We start from the raw sequence: 17676 nt of genomic DNA on the forward strand, positions 1-17676 counted from the left end.
GCATCTTTTTGAATTATAGTTTTGTCCAGATATATGCTTAGGAGTGGGGTTGCTGTATCATATGGCAATTCTGTTTTTTAGTTTTAAGGAACCTCCATACTGTTTTCTGTAGTGGCTGCACCAACTTATATTCCTGCCAACTGTGTCAGAGGGTTCCCTTTTCTTTACACTCTCCAGCATTTGTTTGTAGACTTTAATGATGGCCATTCCTACCAATGTGAAGTAATAATTCATTGTAGTTTTGATTTGCATTTCTCTAATAATTAAGCTCCAGTACTTTGGCCACTTCATGCGAAGAGCTGACTCATTGGAAAAGACTCTGATGCTGGGAGGGATTGGGGGCAGGAGGAGAAGGGGATGACAGAGGATGAGATGGCTGGATGGCATCACTGACTTGATGGACGTGAGTCTCAGTGAACTCCGGGAGTTGGTGATGGACAGGGAGGCCTGGCGTGCTGCGACTCATGGGGCCGCAAAGAGTTGGACACGACTAAGCAACTGAACTGAACTGAACTAATTACCAATGTTGAGCATTTTTTCATTTGCCTATTGGTCATCTGTATTTCTTTGGGAAAATGTCTTTAGTTCTACCTATTTTTTGATTAGGTTGGGTTTTTGTTGTTGGAACTGTTTGTGTATTTTGGAGAGTAAGTCCTTGCCAGTCTCATTTGCAAATATTTTTTCCCATTCTGTAGAATTGTGTTTTTGTTTTGCTTATGATTTCCTTTGCTGTGTAAAAAGCCTGTATGTTTCATTAGGTCCCATTTGTTTTTATTTCCATTGCCTTAGAATGACCCAAGAAAGAATTGGTATGATTTATGTCAGAACGTTTTGCCTGTATTCTTTTAGTTTTATTGTGTCATGTTTGTCCTTTTGAGGTTGTGTTTGGTGTGAAGAGGGTGTATTCTAACTTCACTGATTACATGTGGCTATCTAACTTTCCCATCAACCCTTCCCATCAACCCGTTTTTTTACCCATTGTGTATTCCTGCCTCCTTTGTCAAAGATTTATCGACCTTAGATGCGTCGATTTCTGGGCTGTCTCTATTCTGTTCCACTGCTCCATGTGTGTGCCAAAAGCTACAAAGCTACTGTAACCAAAACAGTATAAATAGCACGACAGCATGCTGCTTTGATTACAGCAGCTTTGTAGTATTGTCTGACATCTGCGAGGCTTATGCCTCCTGCTTTGTTCTTTTTATTCAGGATTGCTTTGGCAACTCTGGGTCTTTTATGATTCCATATAAACTGTAGGATTATTCTAGTTTTCTGGAAAGTGTCATGGGTAACTTGACAGGGATCACATTAAATGTGTAGATTGCTTTGGGTAGTATGACCCTTTTAACAATATTCTTTCAACCCGAGCATGAGATGTATTTCCATTTCTGTGAATTGCCAGTTTTCTTAATGTAACTCTCAGCTTATCTTTCACCTTGTCAGATTTTATAGGTTTTTGTTTTTTTTGATGTGATTTTAAAGGGGATTGTTTACATTCCCTTTGTTAGTGTAAAGATGGCTAACAAACACATGAAAAGATGCTCAACATCACTCATTATCAGAGAAATGCAAATCAAAACCACTATGAGGTACCATTTCACACCAGTCAGAATGGCTGCGATCCAAAAGACTACAAATAATAAATGCTGGAGAGGGTGTGGAGAAAAGGGAACCCTCTTACACTGTTGGTGGGAATGCAAACTAGTACAGCCATGATGGAGAACAGTGTGGAGATTCCTTAAAAAACTGGGAATAGAACTGCCTTATGATCCAGCAATCCCACTGCTGGGCATACACACTGAGGAAACCAGAAGGGAAAGAGACACGTGTACCCCAATGTTCATCGCAGCACTGTTTATAATAGTTAGGACATGGAAGCAACCTAGATGTCCATCAGCAGATGAATGGATAAGCAAGCTGTGGTACATATACACAATGGAGTATTACTCAGCCATTAAAAAGAATACATTTGAATCAGTTCTAATGAGGTGGATGAAACTGGAGCCTATTATACAGAGTGAAGTAAGCCAGAAGGAAAAACATAAATACAGTATACTAACGCATATATATGGAATTTAGAAAGATGGTAACAATAACCTGGTGTACGAGACAGCAAAAGAGACACTGATGTATAGAACAGTCTTATGGACTCTGTGGGAGAGGGAGAGGGAGAGGGTGGGAAGATTTGGGAGAATGACATTGAAACATGTAAAATATCATGTAAGAAACGAGTTGCCAGTCCAGGTTCGATGCACGATACTGGATGCTTGGGGCTAGTGCACTGGGACGACCCAGAGGGATGGTATGGGAGGGAGGAGGGAGGAGGGTTCAGGATGGGGAACACATGTATACCTGTGGCGGATTCATTTTGATATTTGGCAAAACTAATACAATTATGTAAAGTTTAAAAATAAAATAAAATTAGAAAAAAAAAAAAAAAGAAATGCAACCAATTTCTGTATGTTAACCTTGTAGCTTGATATTTTGCTGAATTAGTTTATCAGCTCCTATAGTTTTTCTGTGGAGACTTTAGGGTTTCCAGTATATAGATAGTAGTTCAATGTATAGAAGACTCTAGTAATAGTCATCTGTATGTAATGAGTTTTACTTCTTCACTACCAATTTGAAAACATTTTATTTTCTTGTCTGATTACTGTTCCTAGGACTTCCAATACTGTGTTGAATAGAAATGGTGAGTGGGCATCCTTGCCTGATTCCAGATTTTAGTGGGAAAGCTTTTGGTTTTTCACATTATATTGGTTTTGAGTTTGTAATAAGTAGTTTTTATTATGTTGAGATATGTCCCCTCTATATCCACTTTATTAAAGAATTTTTATCTTAAGTGGATGCTGAATTTTATCAAATGCTTTTTCCGCATCTGTTAAGATGATCATGTGGTTTTTGTCTTTTTGTTGATGTGGTATATCATATTGATTGTTTTACATACATTGAACCATCCTTGTGACCCTAGGATGAAACCAGCTTGGCCGAAGCATATGATCTTTTTTCTGTTGTTGGATTTGGTTTGCTAATATTTTGTTGAGAATTTTTGCATCTATATTTGTCAAAGATATTGTCTTGTAATTTTCATTTTTGGTAGTGTCTTTGTCTGTTTTTGGTATTGGGTGATGGTGGGTTCATAGGCCTGTGTGCTAATATTAAACTTAAGTCCTTTGTCCATTTACACAATTTTCTTGCTTTTTTACTTCATGTAACTTTATTATCGAATATACAGCTTTTGTTCTCCAATATTGTCTTTAAAATTTTTGATGATTATTTTTCTGGCACTTTTTAGAAACAATAATTTTAAAAGTTTAAATACAATTCAACAGATCATTCATTAGAAGCACTGACTGCTCTGCTAGTAAAGTGGGGGGAAACTTGGATATAAACTTTAATTTTCTTTTGACAAATGGAAAAAACTGAAAGGTGGTAACTTGTTCACATTTCTTAGGTAGGTACTGCTGAGAGGAGCACCAGAACTTCTGACTTGAATGAATTTCTTCCACTCCTCAGTGACTAAAAGAATGAAATTAACTTACTCGGAGGTTCTCATTTTTCATATTAATAATAGCAGTTTAGAAGTATTTAAAGATATATTATTCTTTGCCATTGACAAAATAAACATGCATAAGGAAAAATAGCTTTATTTTTAAAAGAAATCAAAGGTATCCATGAAAGTATACATGAAAACAGCATCTTTCCTTGAGCCCTAAGCTTGATTGTGCATGCTCTTTATTATATTCCAATGAGATTTTGGAAATAAATTTCAAAGACATTAACATTTATTAACAGATACTGAAGAAAGCTACTGACTTTGAGAGAAAAAAATTCAGTAACTGTTTACCTACCCTGAGATACTCAATCCCACAATATATTGGGGATTATTTGAGCATTTAAAAATTTAACAAAATATTTATCTTTTCATTGCATCTATCAACATGTTAAACTCTTGGCTACAAACCAAGTAAAATGATGGTGACCAGTGTTTTCTGATTCTGTCCATGATGGACAGAGTGAAATTACAGCATAAAGAGTAGCCAGGAATTTATACTGTAAACATTATCTGGGTCCAAACATCTTGCAACAAACCGCTATTAATATGACTACACAAAGCACATAGAACACAATAATCCTGGACTGCAATACATCTATAAAACCTTTTAAAAATAACTTTTTTCAACCTCTTTTTTCATTACCACTGCCCCTTGCCCTAGAAGAAAAAATATAATTAATAAATTTAGCTTTAAATTACATTTCTCCCTAATGAGAGAAATACTAAGGAATAAGATTTTATTGTGTAGAATAAAGATATGGAGAACCATAATCCACTGCATTAAGATTTTTTTTACACCAAGAACCAATTTTTGCCCCACTGAGAATACACGACTTAAAGTGAATGAAAAGTGAAGTAGACATTAGGGAGGAAAATGAAGAAAACATTAGGGAGGGAAAAAAAAAACTAAACCCTAATGATTAACACTGGAGGCTCAAACAGTTGGCTTCTTCTATCATCCAGGTCCCATTATGGCTGCGAGGTCTCAGAAGACATCATGTCTATCTCCTTGTTTGGGAAATTAGGAAAATAGCATAAAATCTGATAGTTTGGAATAATAATTTAATCTTACTAGACTTGGTGTTTTTGACTGTAAATTCAAACAACAGGTATAGATCAGTTATTCTCAATTTTGGCTGCATTTTCCTGGGACATATTAAAGATGTCAATGTTCATCTGTATCCCCAGATCAATTAAACCAATGTCTGGAGGTTATAGTCTAGCCAGTGGTTCTTAAACTTTGGTGTGAGTCATACTATAATTAAACACAGATTGCTGGGTCACAGTCCCAGATTTTCTGATTCTGTAGGTCCGGGATGGGGTGTGCAAATTTACATTTCTATCAAGTTTGCATCTGCTGCTATGCTAGTGGTTTGGGGACCACACTTTGAGGGCCACTGGTCTAGGTAAATGTGTAAATATGTATGTGTATATGTATGTATGTATGTATATACGTATATATAGCCCCAGGTAATTCTAATTTCAGAACTACTAGTATAGAAAATATTAATAAGATTCTTTTCAACTCTAAGATACTGAGATTTTAACATAATGAGTGTCGTTGGGTATCAAGACAATCTCTATAGAAAGGAGACCTATGGAAAACATACCAATTTCTTGGTCATGTTTCATTAATAATTTTGTTTCTATAAAACATTTTACAGTAGTTTTTGAAAATTAACATGTTTACAGTACATTTGCTGCATATATGGTTTTCACTCATTTTTTGGTAAAGATAGTTTATTTGGCTGTCAGTTTTCCAGCATTTGATAAGACCAATGGAGGGTTTGGATAATAGCCTGCTGTTTTTGAATTATTTGAAGAGAACCTTGTAAATTTGTAGTCCAGGGGTAATTCTGAAAAAAAAAAAAAATTATTCTGCAGATCTCAGAAGGCCTTTTATAAATATAAACAAATCAATATTTGATAGTTATTTATAGTAAAAGTTTTTAGAGTTTCATAATTTTAATATTTCTTTTGTCACCAGGATAGGTTGCACCTGGAATGAACAGTGTAGATGTCTTTTCCTATATAATGTACAGTAATATTTAAGTCAAATTACATTTAGAGATATTGCAAATTATATTCAGAGGTCTAACTAGTGAATAAACTCCTTTATTGACTCTCTACACAAAAGTAAATACACAAAATAGGAACACTCCTCTGATTTGTTTTTTAAATTTAAATATCTCTAAGCCTTTATCCAGAAACTTATGTAACTGGAAAATGAGAACTAATCATCTTCACGCATGTGTGTGTGCTAAGGTGCTTGAGTCATGTCTGACTCTTTGTGACGCTATGGACCCTGGAGGCTGCCAGACTCCTCAGTCCATAGGAGTCTCCAGGCAAGAATACTGGAGTGGGTTGCAAAGCTATCCTCCAGGGAATCTTCCCAACCCAGGGATCAAACCTGGGTCTCTTATGTCTCCTGCACTGGCAGGCAGGTTTTTTTTATCACTAGCTCCACTTGGGAAGGCAATAATCTTCATAGCCCTGAACAGTAAGAGAGTTATGAACAATAATCTTTGAATGCTTAGCTAACTAATTCCAATATGCACAATATGGCAACTTTTCCATACGATAAGCATCGCGCACACACACAGCCACAAGAGGAATGTGTGGAGAGAACATAAAATTCGTACTTTCTCGATTGTGGGACACTGTGACATTTTCATATAAATATCTCAAAAGCTAGCCTTCAGATATATTCTTCCTAAGTTTCTTCAAAGAACCATTACCATAAATATTACAAGTGAAACATTAAGACCTACGTCATGTAATGATTATTCATTCCACATGCAGATACTGGTTAGTAATCCTTATTTCACAAATTTTACAGGTAAAACATCATTTGGTAGTACTGAGTGTTCCGAAAATGATACTAAAATAAAAATTATATTTTAAATGCCAGTAAGAATCATTAAGACCCAAACAGTTAATCCTTACGAGGAAAAAACTAGTGCTGAAAATTGCGAAGAAGGAACACTGCCTTTCTGAGGTCAGAGAAAACTAAGATTACTTTGAATAGAAAAACATTCAATATTTTTCAGTATTAGTGAATTTCACTGGTCTTCACTGCTTCAAGTTAGCCGGAGCATATTTTCAGCCATTAAAAAGGCTCATTAAAAAGCACTGGAAATAAAATTGATAAAACTGAGTTTCAAAAATAGTGCACCTGAGGTTCTGGATTTCTTGTAAGCCACCAAAATGATACAGGCTAAGAGGTGACCCAACTACCTCTTTCTCTGTCTTTTCTATACATTTCCTAAAGTAAAGGTAGCTATTATTAAAAGGTTAAAATGATTACATTATCAAAACACTTATAAAACAAACATTGCAGTAATATATACTGCAAACTTTTATAATATCTATAAAAAATGCTTCTAAGAAATTCTGAAAGAGATGGGAATACCAAACCACCTGACCTGCCCCTTGAGAAACCTATATGCAGGTCAGGAAGCAACAGTTAGAATTGGACGTGGAACAGATTGTTTCCAAATACGAAAAGGAGTACGTCAAGGCTGTATATTGTCACCCTGCTTATTTAAATTATATGCAGAGTATGTCATGAGAAACCCTGGGCTGGAGGAAGCACAAGCTGGAATCAAGACTGCCAGGAGAAATATCAATAACCTCAGATATGCAGATGACACCACCCTTATGGCAGAAAGTGAAGAAGAACTAAAGAGCCTCTTGATGAAAATGAAAGAGGAGAGTGAAAAAGTTGGCTTAAAGCTCAACATTCAGAAAACTAAGATCATGGCATCTGGTCCCATCACTTCATGGCAAATAGATGGGGAAACAGTGGAAACAGTGGCTGATTTTTATTTTCGGGGGCTCCAAAATCACTGCAGATGGCGATTGCAGCCATGAAATTAAAAGACGCTTACTCCTTGGAAGGAAAGTTATGACCAACCTAGACAGCATATTAAAAAGCAGAGACATTTCTTTGCCAACAAAGGTCCATCTAGTCAAGGCTATGGTTTTTCCAGTGGTCATATATGAATGTTAGAGTTGGATTATAAAGAAAGCTGAGCACCGAAGAATTGATGCTTTTGAATTGTGGTGTTGGAGAAGACTCTTGAGAGTCCCTTGGACTGCAAGGAGATCCAACCAGTCCATCCTAAAGGAAATCAGTCCTGGGTGTTCACTAGAAGGACTGATGTTTAAGCTGAAACTCCAATACTTTGGCTGCCACCTGATGCGAAGAGCTGACTCATTTGGAAAGACCCTGATGCTGGGAAAGATTGAGGGTGGGCGGAGAAGGGGACGACAGAGGATGAGATGGGATGGCATCACCAACTCGATGGACATGGGTTTGGGTGGACTCTGGGAGTTGGTGATGGACAGGGAGGCCTGGCGTGCTGTGGTTCATGGGGTCACAAAAAGTCAGACACAAATGAGTGACTGAACTGACTGACGCATTTAAATGTCAATGAGAGAATCACATCTAACAGAATACAGACGAATAAAGAAACTTTCCCTGGTGACTCAGATAGTAAAGAATTCACCTGCAATACAAGAAACCTTGGTTCGATCCCTGGGTCAGGAAGATCCCCCGGAGAAGGGAATGGCTACCCACTCCAGTATTTTTGCCTGGAAAATTCCATGGACGGAGAAGCCTGGTGGGCTACAATCATGGGGTTGCAAAGAGTCGGACATGACTAAGCATGCAAAGAAACATTACATGAATTCAGGAAGGTTTCAAGCGATGATGGGGAGTATCAGGTTTTTCATTCCCTATTTCCTTTAAAACAGAATGTTATTCTGTCTTCCAGGTAGCACAGGAAGCAGAAAGTCTACTAAGGTTAAGAAACTGGGTATGGAATAGCCAAACTGAGGTCAGATGACTATTCCGTTCAAAAAAAGGATGTCCAGATTGGGGTTCACCAAGAGGGAGATATTTGCATCTGTCTTAGGAAAATCACTGTTGGGTGCTGTTTGGAAGAAAAGAGAATGATAGACAAAGAACCAAATTCTTGTTTACCACAGTAATTTTCTATTAAACTGTGTACTGAATATACTATAATATCAACCACATTATCTAATAATTATATGAACTGAACCAAAATGAATATTCATAAACAGTAAGTTCAGTGTAAAATAATGAAACACAGAAATACAACAACTCTTGTGACTTTTTTTTAAAGATATTGCCAGGATAACATTTATATAAAGATTTTAAAAGCCATGACCATCATACTGTTTTTCTTTCAGCCATTTTTTTTTTTGTACTTGCAGGTAGATTACACAGTCCTATCCAAATTTACTGAATATGTTACTGAAATAATTTCAAGTTCTGTGCAAGAGGATTTCCTTATGAGAATGTGACCATAAGCAATGAGTGCTAAGTTAAAGAGAAACTAATACTTTGCCTTTTGAGGAAATGTCTTAGGCATCAAAATCAATACTGAATGTAATATACCAACTCTCATTCTTTCTCCACAAAAACAATCTACTTGTTTGGCTTTGTTTGACTACTGGTGAGTCCAACTGAGTATTTTCTCCTAAAAAAAGTCAGAAGACAAAGGCTCTGCCAAGTTCTCTTTCAGGGTGCTGAGGAAGGAAAGTTTGGGGAAACGAAAATGGGAGACACTGATGTTATTATTGCTTCTTTAAGGAGAAGTGATCACCCTAGAAGACAGGGATTATTTTCCCTTTTTTTTTGAGAAATATTTAAATCCTAGAATAATGGAGAGTCACTTTTCTTTAAGTCTCTTACTCTTTCAGAACCATATCCCATTGAACAGTTTTTAGAGTAATTCAAGTACTTTAGAATAATTCATTGACTTCCATTATCATAAAATCCTACTCTCACTATAAATTTGAGTCACTGTGAAGGAAAGAAAGTGAAATATAAAAACTGAAAATGACAGTGTAATTCTGGGCCAGTCCCTCCCTTCATGTTACAAGGTCCATTTCTTCAATAAGAAAATTGTATGTAAAAGAAAGAAACATATTCTTTAATTTTATGTGTGTAAGCATGGAGCAAAATGAAAAAAAAAATGCTTTTGAAACTAGTGAAAAATGAGTATTTCAGCAAGTAAGATGTATTGACATATTGGATTTGGATACTGATGTAGAAGATGGACTTTTTGGAAGGCCACACGTCTTAGTCATCACTATCATCCCACTACTAAACATCAGAAAAATATCTTGCTTTACTTTCACATCTGTCCTCTGAGGGTGGTATACACCCAGTTTAAGGAAGAAGAATCTGAGATTCAAGGAAAACCACATCTGAACTGGAGCTGATACCAACTAGAAGAGCTAGATAAAATAAAAAAGTCAGAGTGAAGTCATTGGAGAATTGAAGAGACTACTAAGACCCAAGGACACACAATTCCTGGAAAGGAGAAAGCAGCAGTGAAGTGAGTGAACATTCTGCCACAGCTTTTCCCTTCAGGCACCTGAATTCTGGGTGGAGGCATGGCAGGGGCAGTTACCAGCAGCAGGAAAACCAGAAGAGATTTTGGCAGTCTTGAGGGGCTACAGAGACAAAAAATTGGGCTGTAGCCTAAAATAGAGGAAGGTGTGGAGAACTGAACTGTGGGCTCAAGCTGCTTGCCAAACTCTGCAAGGAAACGCAGAAATATACCCCTCTGTAAAGCAGAGTGGATTTTTCAGCAGTTTCTTGGTACTGAGAAAACAGGGAGGGATTAAGTTCTGACCTGAGAGAAGAGAGGGTGAATTTACTATTATGAAGAGAGGATGAAATTATTATGAAGTGATGCTCTTTCATGTTAATAATGGATTTTTTTTATCCCCTTCACATTAACAGAGCTAACTCTTAATTTTCTTTTGGTTACCATTAACACGGTACTGGAGAAGTGGGTGGCAGAGGAAGAGATGGTTAGATAGCAACACCCACTCAGTGGACATGAATCTGAGCAAACTCCAGGAAACAGTGCGAGAGAGGGAAGTCTGGCATGTTGCAGTCCATGGGGTTGCAAAGAGTCAGACACATCTTACTGATTGAACGACAATAAACATGGTATTGTCTCTTTCCATCTTTTGATATTCAAACTTTCTGCATCTTTTTCTCCCCATTTTAATTTTTTTTTTGGAGTTTTAAAATTATTTTACATAATTAGATCAGTATGTGTAATTCTTTTCATAGTTAATATCTTATTAGAGACTATGATATGCATTTTTGGTTTAATAGCTCTCATCCTTTGCCATATATGTTAGAACACTCTACTATGAGATTTATATGCCCTTGGTGTCAGGTCTTAAAATTCTTTCCTTATTCAAATCTCATAGGATTAAAAAAAATCGTTTCTAACTGTAAATACTCACATATTTACAGTTCCAGTTTATTCACATGTCCTTGTGTTGCTGTACATTCATTTATTCTTGGGTTTCTAGTCTTCCAATAGGGATCGTTTTTACTTTTGCATGGGCAACAATACCTTTTAGTGTCTTCGACAGTGCACGTCTTCTGGAGATACATTTTCTCCATTTCTGTCTGAAAGTGAAGTTGCTCAGTCGTGTCCGACTCTTTGTGACCCCATGGACTGTAGCCTACCAAGGCTCCTCAGTCCATGGAATTTTCCGGGCAAGAGTACTGGAGTGGATTGCCATTTCCTTCGCCATGGGATCTTCCCGACCCAGGGATCGAACCCGGGTCTCCCGCATTGCGGGCAGACACTTTACCGTTAAGCCCCCAGGGAAGCTCCATTTCTGTCTATAAATACTTTTTTTTAATCATTTAATGATATTATTACTGGGTACAGAATTCTATCAAGGTGACAATCATTTTCTTCCAGCAATTTAAAGATATCACTCTACGGTCTTTTGGCTTTTGTTTCTCACTCTTTTGTTGAAGTACTCCTTTGAAATCAAACTGTCTTTATTCTCTGACTGCTTTTAGTATTTCTTAATTATGTGGTCTTTAGCAGTTAACTTCGGGATTTCCTTTTATGTATTGTGTTTCAGTTCTTTGGGCTTCTTAAACCTTTGGCTTATTTTTTTTTCATCATTTTTGGAAAGTCTATAGCTACTGCTTTTGGCTTATTCTCTCATCACCTAAGATTCTAATGACAGGAATCTTACTCATTCTATCTCCTGTGTCTCATAGTCCCTCTGCTTGTATCTCCCATGCTTTTTTCTCTTCAGGATTTATTGTGGCTATTTTTTTTTTTTTTTTTGGCTGATTTTCCAGGATACCAGTGCACTTTTCCTGTGGCTACTCTTCTGTTAAACCCATCCATTCAGTTCTTAATTTTGACTTTTAATAAGAATTTCCATTTTCCCAAGTTTTTATATATCTACCAAATTTCTCATTCCTTTCTTTTCTATTCTTGGTTACTTCTGTTAGTGTAATCTCATATCCTTGCATACCTGGCTATTTTTTCATTACATGCTGAACACTATATGAATTGTTTTTTTTTGAAATAATTTGAGTCCTAAAAGATGTTATCTGCCTCAAAAGAAGAATGATTTAAAGTTGAGCTTCAAAGAGTATATGAAAATGTAATGAAATGAAAGAATACCTCAGTCACCAAAATCTCTATTAGAGAAAGCATTGTATTGGGTCCTGGAGTAAGTGTCTGAAATAACCATTATTAGTCAAAGGTAAGAATAACCCACAGGGTGTAGATGCATGTCAAGAAACAGGAATCACCTGCTAAGTTGTCCTGTATGACCGGGAAGTGAAGGATTTAAAGTTCTCTTTGAAAAGAGAAGGAGAAAGATCAGAGAAGGAAAATCCCACAAATGGCAAGAAAGAAGAACTGAGAAAAGATATACTGGATGGTTAAACCATAACCAAAAAAGGTTTAAATAAAATATTATATATATAAAAAAAGCTGAGCTTCAATTCCTGTGAATGCCTACTTCTAATTCATCCTTCAGGGTCTCAAGACAGATTGAGAGAGTCTACCAGGTCTATCCCTCCTTTGGCAGGTCTTACCCCCCACACATTTTCTACCCCTTTACATTCATGAAACTACAAAAAAAAGCCACTCATTTCTTTGGGTACCTTTTCTCTTGAGTTAGCAAAGAGGAGGAAGAGCAGGCCCCAAAGTCAGCGTCGCCCAACTGGGCCTCCTTAACATCCTGTCCTTGTAACTTTCCCCTAGCTTTATCCCGTGACTCCAGGCTGATTAAAAAAAAAAAAGTGCAGCATTTGCAGTTGGTTCCAGCAGACAGGCAAGTCCTAATTACCTCAACTGCCATATCTATATGTTATCCAAGAGAAACCTACAAATGTCATGGGAAAATTTTCTTCTTTTAAAGAAAAAAATTTCACTATTTGCAGATGACATGATACTGTACATAGAAAACCCTAAAGATAGTATCAGAAAATTACTAGAGCTAATCAGTGAATTTAGCAAAGTTGCAGAACACAAAATCAATATACAGAAATCAGTTGCCTTTCTATATACTAACAATGAAAAAAATCAGAGAGAAATTAAGGAATCAATCCCATTCACCACTGCAACAAAAAGAATCAAATATCTAGGAATAAACTTACCTAAGGAGACAAAAGAATTATACACAGAAAATTATAAGACACTAATGAAAGATATCAAAGATGACATAAACAGATGGAGAAATATTCCATGTTCCTGGGGAGGAAGAATCAATATTGTGAAAATGACTATACTACCAAATGCAATCTACAGATTCAATGTGATCCCTATCAAATTACCAATGACATTTTTTCACAGAACTAGAACAAAAAATTTCACAATTCATATGGAAACACAAAAGACTCCGAATAGCCAAAGTCGTCTTGAGAAAGAAGAATGGAGCTGGAGGAATCAACCTTCCTAATTTCAGATTATACTACAAAGCTAGTCATCAAGACAGTATGGTACTGGCACAAAAACAGAAATATAGACCAATGGAACAAGATACAAAGTCCAGAAATAAATCCATGCACCTATGGGTACCTTATTTTTGACAAAGGAGGCAAGAATATAAAAGGGGGCAAAGACAGCCTCTTCAATAAATGGTGCTGGGAAAACTGGACAGCTACATGTAAAAGAATGAAATTAGAACACTTCTAACACCATACACAAAGATAAACTCAAAATGGATTAAAGACATAAATATAAGACCAGAAACTATAAAACTCTTAGAGGAAAACATAGACCACTCAATGACATAAACCAAGCAAGATCCTCTATGACCAACCTCCTAGAGTAATGGAAATAAAAACAATAGTAAACAAGTAGGACCCAATTAAACTTAAAAGCTTTTGCACAGCAAAGGAAACTGTAAGCAAGGGGAAAAGACAACCCCTGGAATGGGAGAACATACTAGCAAATGAAACAACTTCACTCTGTGTAATAGGTTCTAGGTTCATCTACGTCATTAGAACTGATTCAAATGTGTTTCTTTATGGCTGAATAATATTCCATTGTGTATATGTACCACAACTTCTTTATCCATTCATCTGTTGATGGACATCTAGGTTGCTTCCATGTTCTAGCTATTGTAAACAGTGCTGCAGTGGACACTGGGATACATGTGTCTTTTTCAATTTTAAAACTCTTCCTCAGTCCACAGTAACAGGCAAAGCTCTTAAGTATTTTCCCTCTTACCTGCTATTGCTTCAATACTTGGAATTGCAATAGTGCTGTAAGCACTTATTCGCTTACAGGACCATGTATAAACCAAGGAATCTTCTCTATTTTCCAGCCCGGAAACTGAATCAATAAAAAAAGAGCCCCATTTTTTAGATGATGTATTCAGAGGCTTTGCCTTTGATCCCTGAAACAAGAAACAGAATAATGAAACTGATTAATTAGTGTTCAACCTCATTTTTCCCACCACTAAGTAAATCAAAATAGAAAAACTCTGCAGAAATTTCAGTTGTTTAGCCAGACTATATAAAAAGTAAAACAAAGCTCAGTAGTCCTTTAAGGGCTTCCCCAGTGGCTCAGCAGTAAAGAGTCCAGCTGCCAATGTAGGAGACACAGGTTCGATTCCTGGGTCAGGAAGATCCCCTAAAGAAGGAAATGGCAACCCACTCCAGTACCCTCACCTGGGAAATCCCATGGACAGAAGCCTGGCGGACTACAGTCCCTGGCGGACTACAGTCCATGGGGTTGCAGAAGAGTCAGACACGACTAAACAACAAAACAGTGCTTTGAAGTACTCTCTCCCGGCTTTGCCTGGGAACGCCTTTCTCAGCCTTTGGGATCTGGTTTGGATACCACCTAGGACGTTTTCCTTGACTTTCCACACTTAGGTGAGATTAGGTCTCCTCCTCCATTTTCTCACACTCTTGAGTTTATTCCTAATACAGTACTTTTCAAACCATCTTGTAATTATCATACTATTTACTTTTTGCCCTGGACAGATTATGAACTATATAAGGTGAAGAACTATCTCATGTATTAGTTTATCGCTAGGGCCTAGTGCCTAGGACATAGCAGGCACAGAAAAAATGTAGACTAAATAAAAGACTTATTCAAGAAATACTTCTCAGTGTTTTATAGATGCTGTATAAAATTAAGAATGAAAAAAAAAATCCCATCACACCCATATAATTTGAATTATAAAATCTGTCATCCTTTCTGGATGAAAACTTTGTTTTAGAGCATCAGAGAGTCCCCAGTATGCCTTTAGATTCATGATTCTTTGTGCTGGAACTCAATTTGTGAAGTAAGATGAAAATACATGTTTTTCAGATGATGCTGTTGTTTAGAAATTCCTTAGCAAGAATCTATTTGGATTTCACCAAACATACTAAGCAGTATGGAATACAAATATCTGTGCTTCTATATATACATTTAAGGTGTATTTAAATATAATTTCTCAAGGTGTAAAGAGAAGCTTATAGTGTAACTTTTATTTGGCTCATTGTCTTTGTCTAATGAGACTAAGAAGAGATGACTCTCATTGCACAGACTATATGTGGATAATGGTTCTACCAACACTGAGTTTTGGTAATCTGGGCTGCATGTTATTCCTCTGAAAAGAGGAAAGCAGACTTGTTTACCCTTTCTGGTTCAACGTATTATGGATGCTGTTACTGTCTAAATGTTCATGTCCTTCCAAAATTTGTACGTCGAAATTCTAATCCTCAAGATGATGTAATTATGAGGTGAGGCCTTGAAGAGGCACTTAGGTCATGAAGGTGAAGCCCTCATGAATGAGGTTAGTGTTCTTATAAACAAGATCCAAGAAAGCCCATTATGTAATGTTGTGTTTGTAATGAATTAGCAAGGAAAGGGGTCTATGGCAGAAGATGGAGCTACTGTTTACATAATGCTGAAGGAAACATTCCCACCATGTCTTCACTTTCTTTTCATTGTCTGTGCATTCTCAAATCATTGTAAAGAAACCAAATTTCCTTTACATTGTAGAGAAACCAAATTTCTCTTTAAGGGAAACTTCCTCCACAATCCCTCAAGTTAGAGGGTCCACCTTCTGGAAGGTTATTTTAAAACTCTTCTTAACTCAGTCCACAGAGCTATATAGTTCACAGAGTTTCCAGTGTCACGCTGAACACTAAATGTTACTCAGTGGAAACCTCATAGAAACCTGACTCCTTTCTTCTAACATAGTAGTCTTTATTTCTTAGAACACTTTTAGGTTTACAGATAAACAGGGCAGATAGTATGGAGACTTCTTAAATATGTTGCCTCTGGTCCACCCCTAACACGATCTCTCCTGTTATTAACAATTTGTATTAATTAGTGTGTTATGTTTGTTACAACTGTGCTCCATTTATTCATCCCCTTCCCCTCTGAGCCCTGGGGCATTCCCTGGTCTCTTCCCTGTCCCTATACTTCTGTCTTTTCCAGAATGTCACACAGCGGCATACAGTATGCAGCCTTTTCAGACTAGCTTCTTTCACTTCTTTCACCTTAACATGCACTTTAGGTTCCTCCACGTTTTTCCATGGCTTGATAGTTTCTATTGGTATTTTTTGATTTGATCTTTGGTTTTTGACTTTTTAGATTCTTCCACTGGAATGAATTTAGAAGAATGCATAGTGCATTTTATTTTCTGATCTTTTTTTTCTGCTTATTTTTGCTTTTATATACAACTTTCCCTTTCTAGATTGATGACATACTTTATTTTCGTTCCCTCAAAGTTCATTGGGGGTGGCTCAGGAGTAAGTTTATGGGAGCTACCAATTTCCGAAATTAGACCCATGGAAAGAGAGCACAAGGGCTTTCATGGCTAAGCCAAAGAGACAGAGTGTAACTACAGCGGGTCAGGATCTGGCTGCCTTGTCATCAGCCAAAGCACAGCCCTGGTGCCACAGCTCTGGACGAAAGCAGGGAGCCCAGAAGACAGACAGATGGTCAATGGCATTATCTCGGCATCATTGAAAAACTACCCACAAGATCAACTGCAGAGTTGAGAGGGCATGAAGATTACAGTTAAGTGCCAACAGACTTCATTGCTCATGGCAGAAACAAGCACTTTCTAAGATATGACAAACATAAAGGTCTTCTTTCAAGGAAAAAACTAAAGGAGACTCTTACCTCATATTTTCCTTTTTTCTCTTCAGGTTCTGATTCCTCAGGCTTCCCATCTTTGTCCCCTCGGAGCTCTTCGAGGATAAGGACTGTCTCCCAATTACTATAATGACAGGCTGGGAAAATATCTGAATGCATGCTGTCACCAAAGTAAACAACCTGTAAGTCAGACAGCAAATTTTGTCTGAGACATGAGGACTGTGAAGGGGCGTGGTGGTCATTTTACAAAAGGCACAAGAAAATTCCTTAACAGCTATCAGAGTAAGTCATGTAAAAGCTGCATGAACATCTTAAATTTCCTTGGATAACTTCACAAGTGACCACTGACTTGTTCCATTTGATTCACAGGGTGTCAGGTTTAAGAAATTACACAATTCATTTGCATGCAGAAGAAGAGCAGAAGATAAGTGAACTTAATTCAAATTTCTGAAATGAAAATGAAAGAGCCCCAATGTTTACAGTTAAACCTGCCCCTGGAATTGAAGAGCTGGTGGCATACTGGAGACAGCCTGTTACAGAGGATTAGATTAGCAAGAACACTCACAACAGAGCCAATTTACCAAAGTTTATAGGCCCCACTCACACCTGCTGAAACAGCGTCTCTGAGAGTGGGTGGGCGAGGCAGGTGGACTCCAGGAAGCTTCCCAGGTACTCTGAGGTATTCTGAGGCAAAGC

The 17676-nt window shown here is 37.2% G+C and overlaps 1 protein-coding gene across 2 annotated transcripts in view; it reads right to left on the minus strand.

Annotated features, from left to right (window-relative positions):
* Positions 1-3628: 3628 nt before the first annotated feature.
* Positions 3629-17676, minus strand: part of NT5DC1 (5'-nucleotidase domain containing 1) — a 109002-nt gene continuing 94954 nt past the window's right edge. The window contains exons 10-12 of one of the 2 annotated variants that reach the window (XM_005210743.5): positions 17008-17160; positions 14107-14275; positions 3629-5409 (exon numbers count right to left, since the gene is read on the minus strand). In XM_005210743.5, the coding sequence (XP_005210800.1) occupies positions 5294-5409; positions 14107-14275; positions 17008-17160 (438 nt within the window). In that variant the 3' untranslated portion in view covers positions 3629-5293. The remainder of the gene's footprint in view (positions 5410-14106; positions 14276-17007; positions 17161-17676) is intronic. The other variant, NM_001105485.1, reaches the window with a different exon arrangement.

Source organism: Bos taurus, chromosome 9 (genome assembly GCF_002263795.3).
Source record: "Bos taurus isolate L1 Dominette 01449 registration number 42190680 breed Hereford chromosome 9, ARS-UCD2.0, whole genome shotgun sequence".
Classification (NCBI taxonomy): domain Eukaryota; kingdom Metazoa; phylum Chordata; class Mammalia; order Artiodactyla; family Bovidae; genus Bos; species Bos taurus.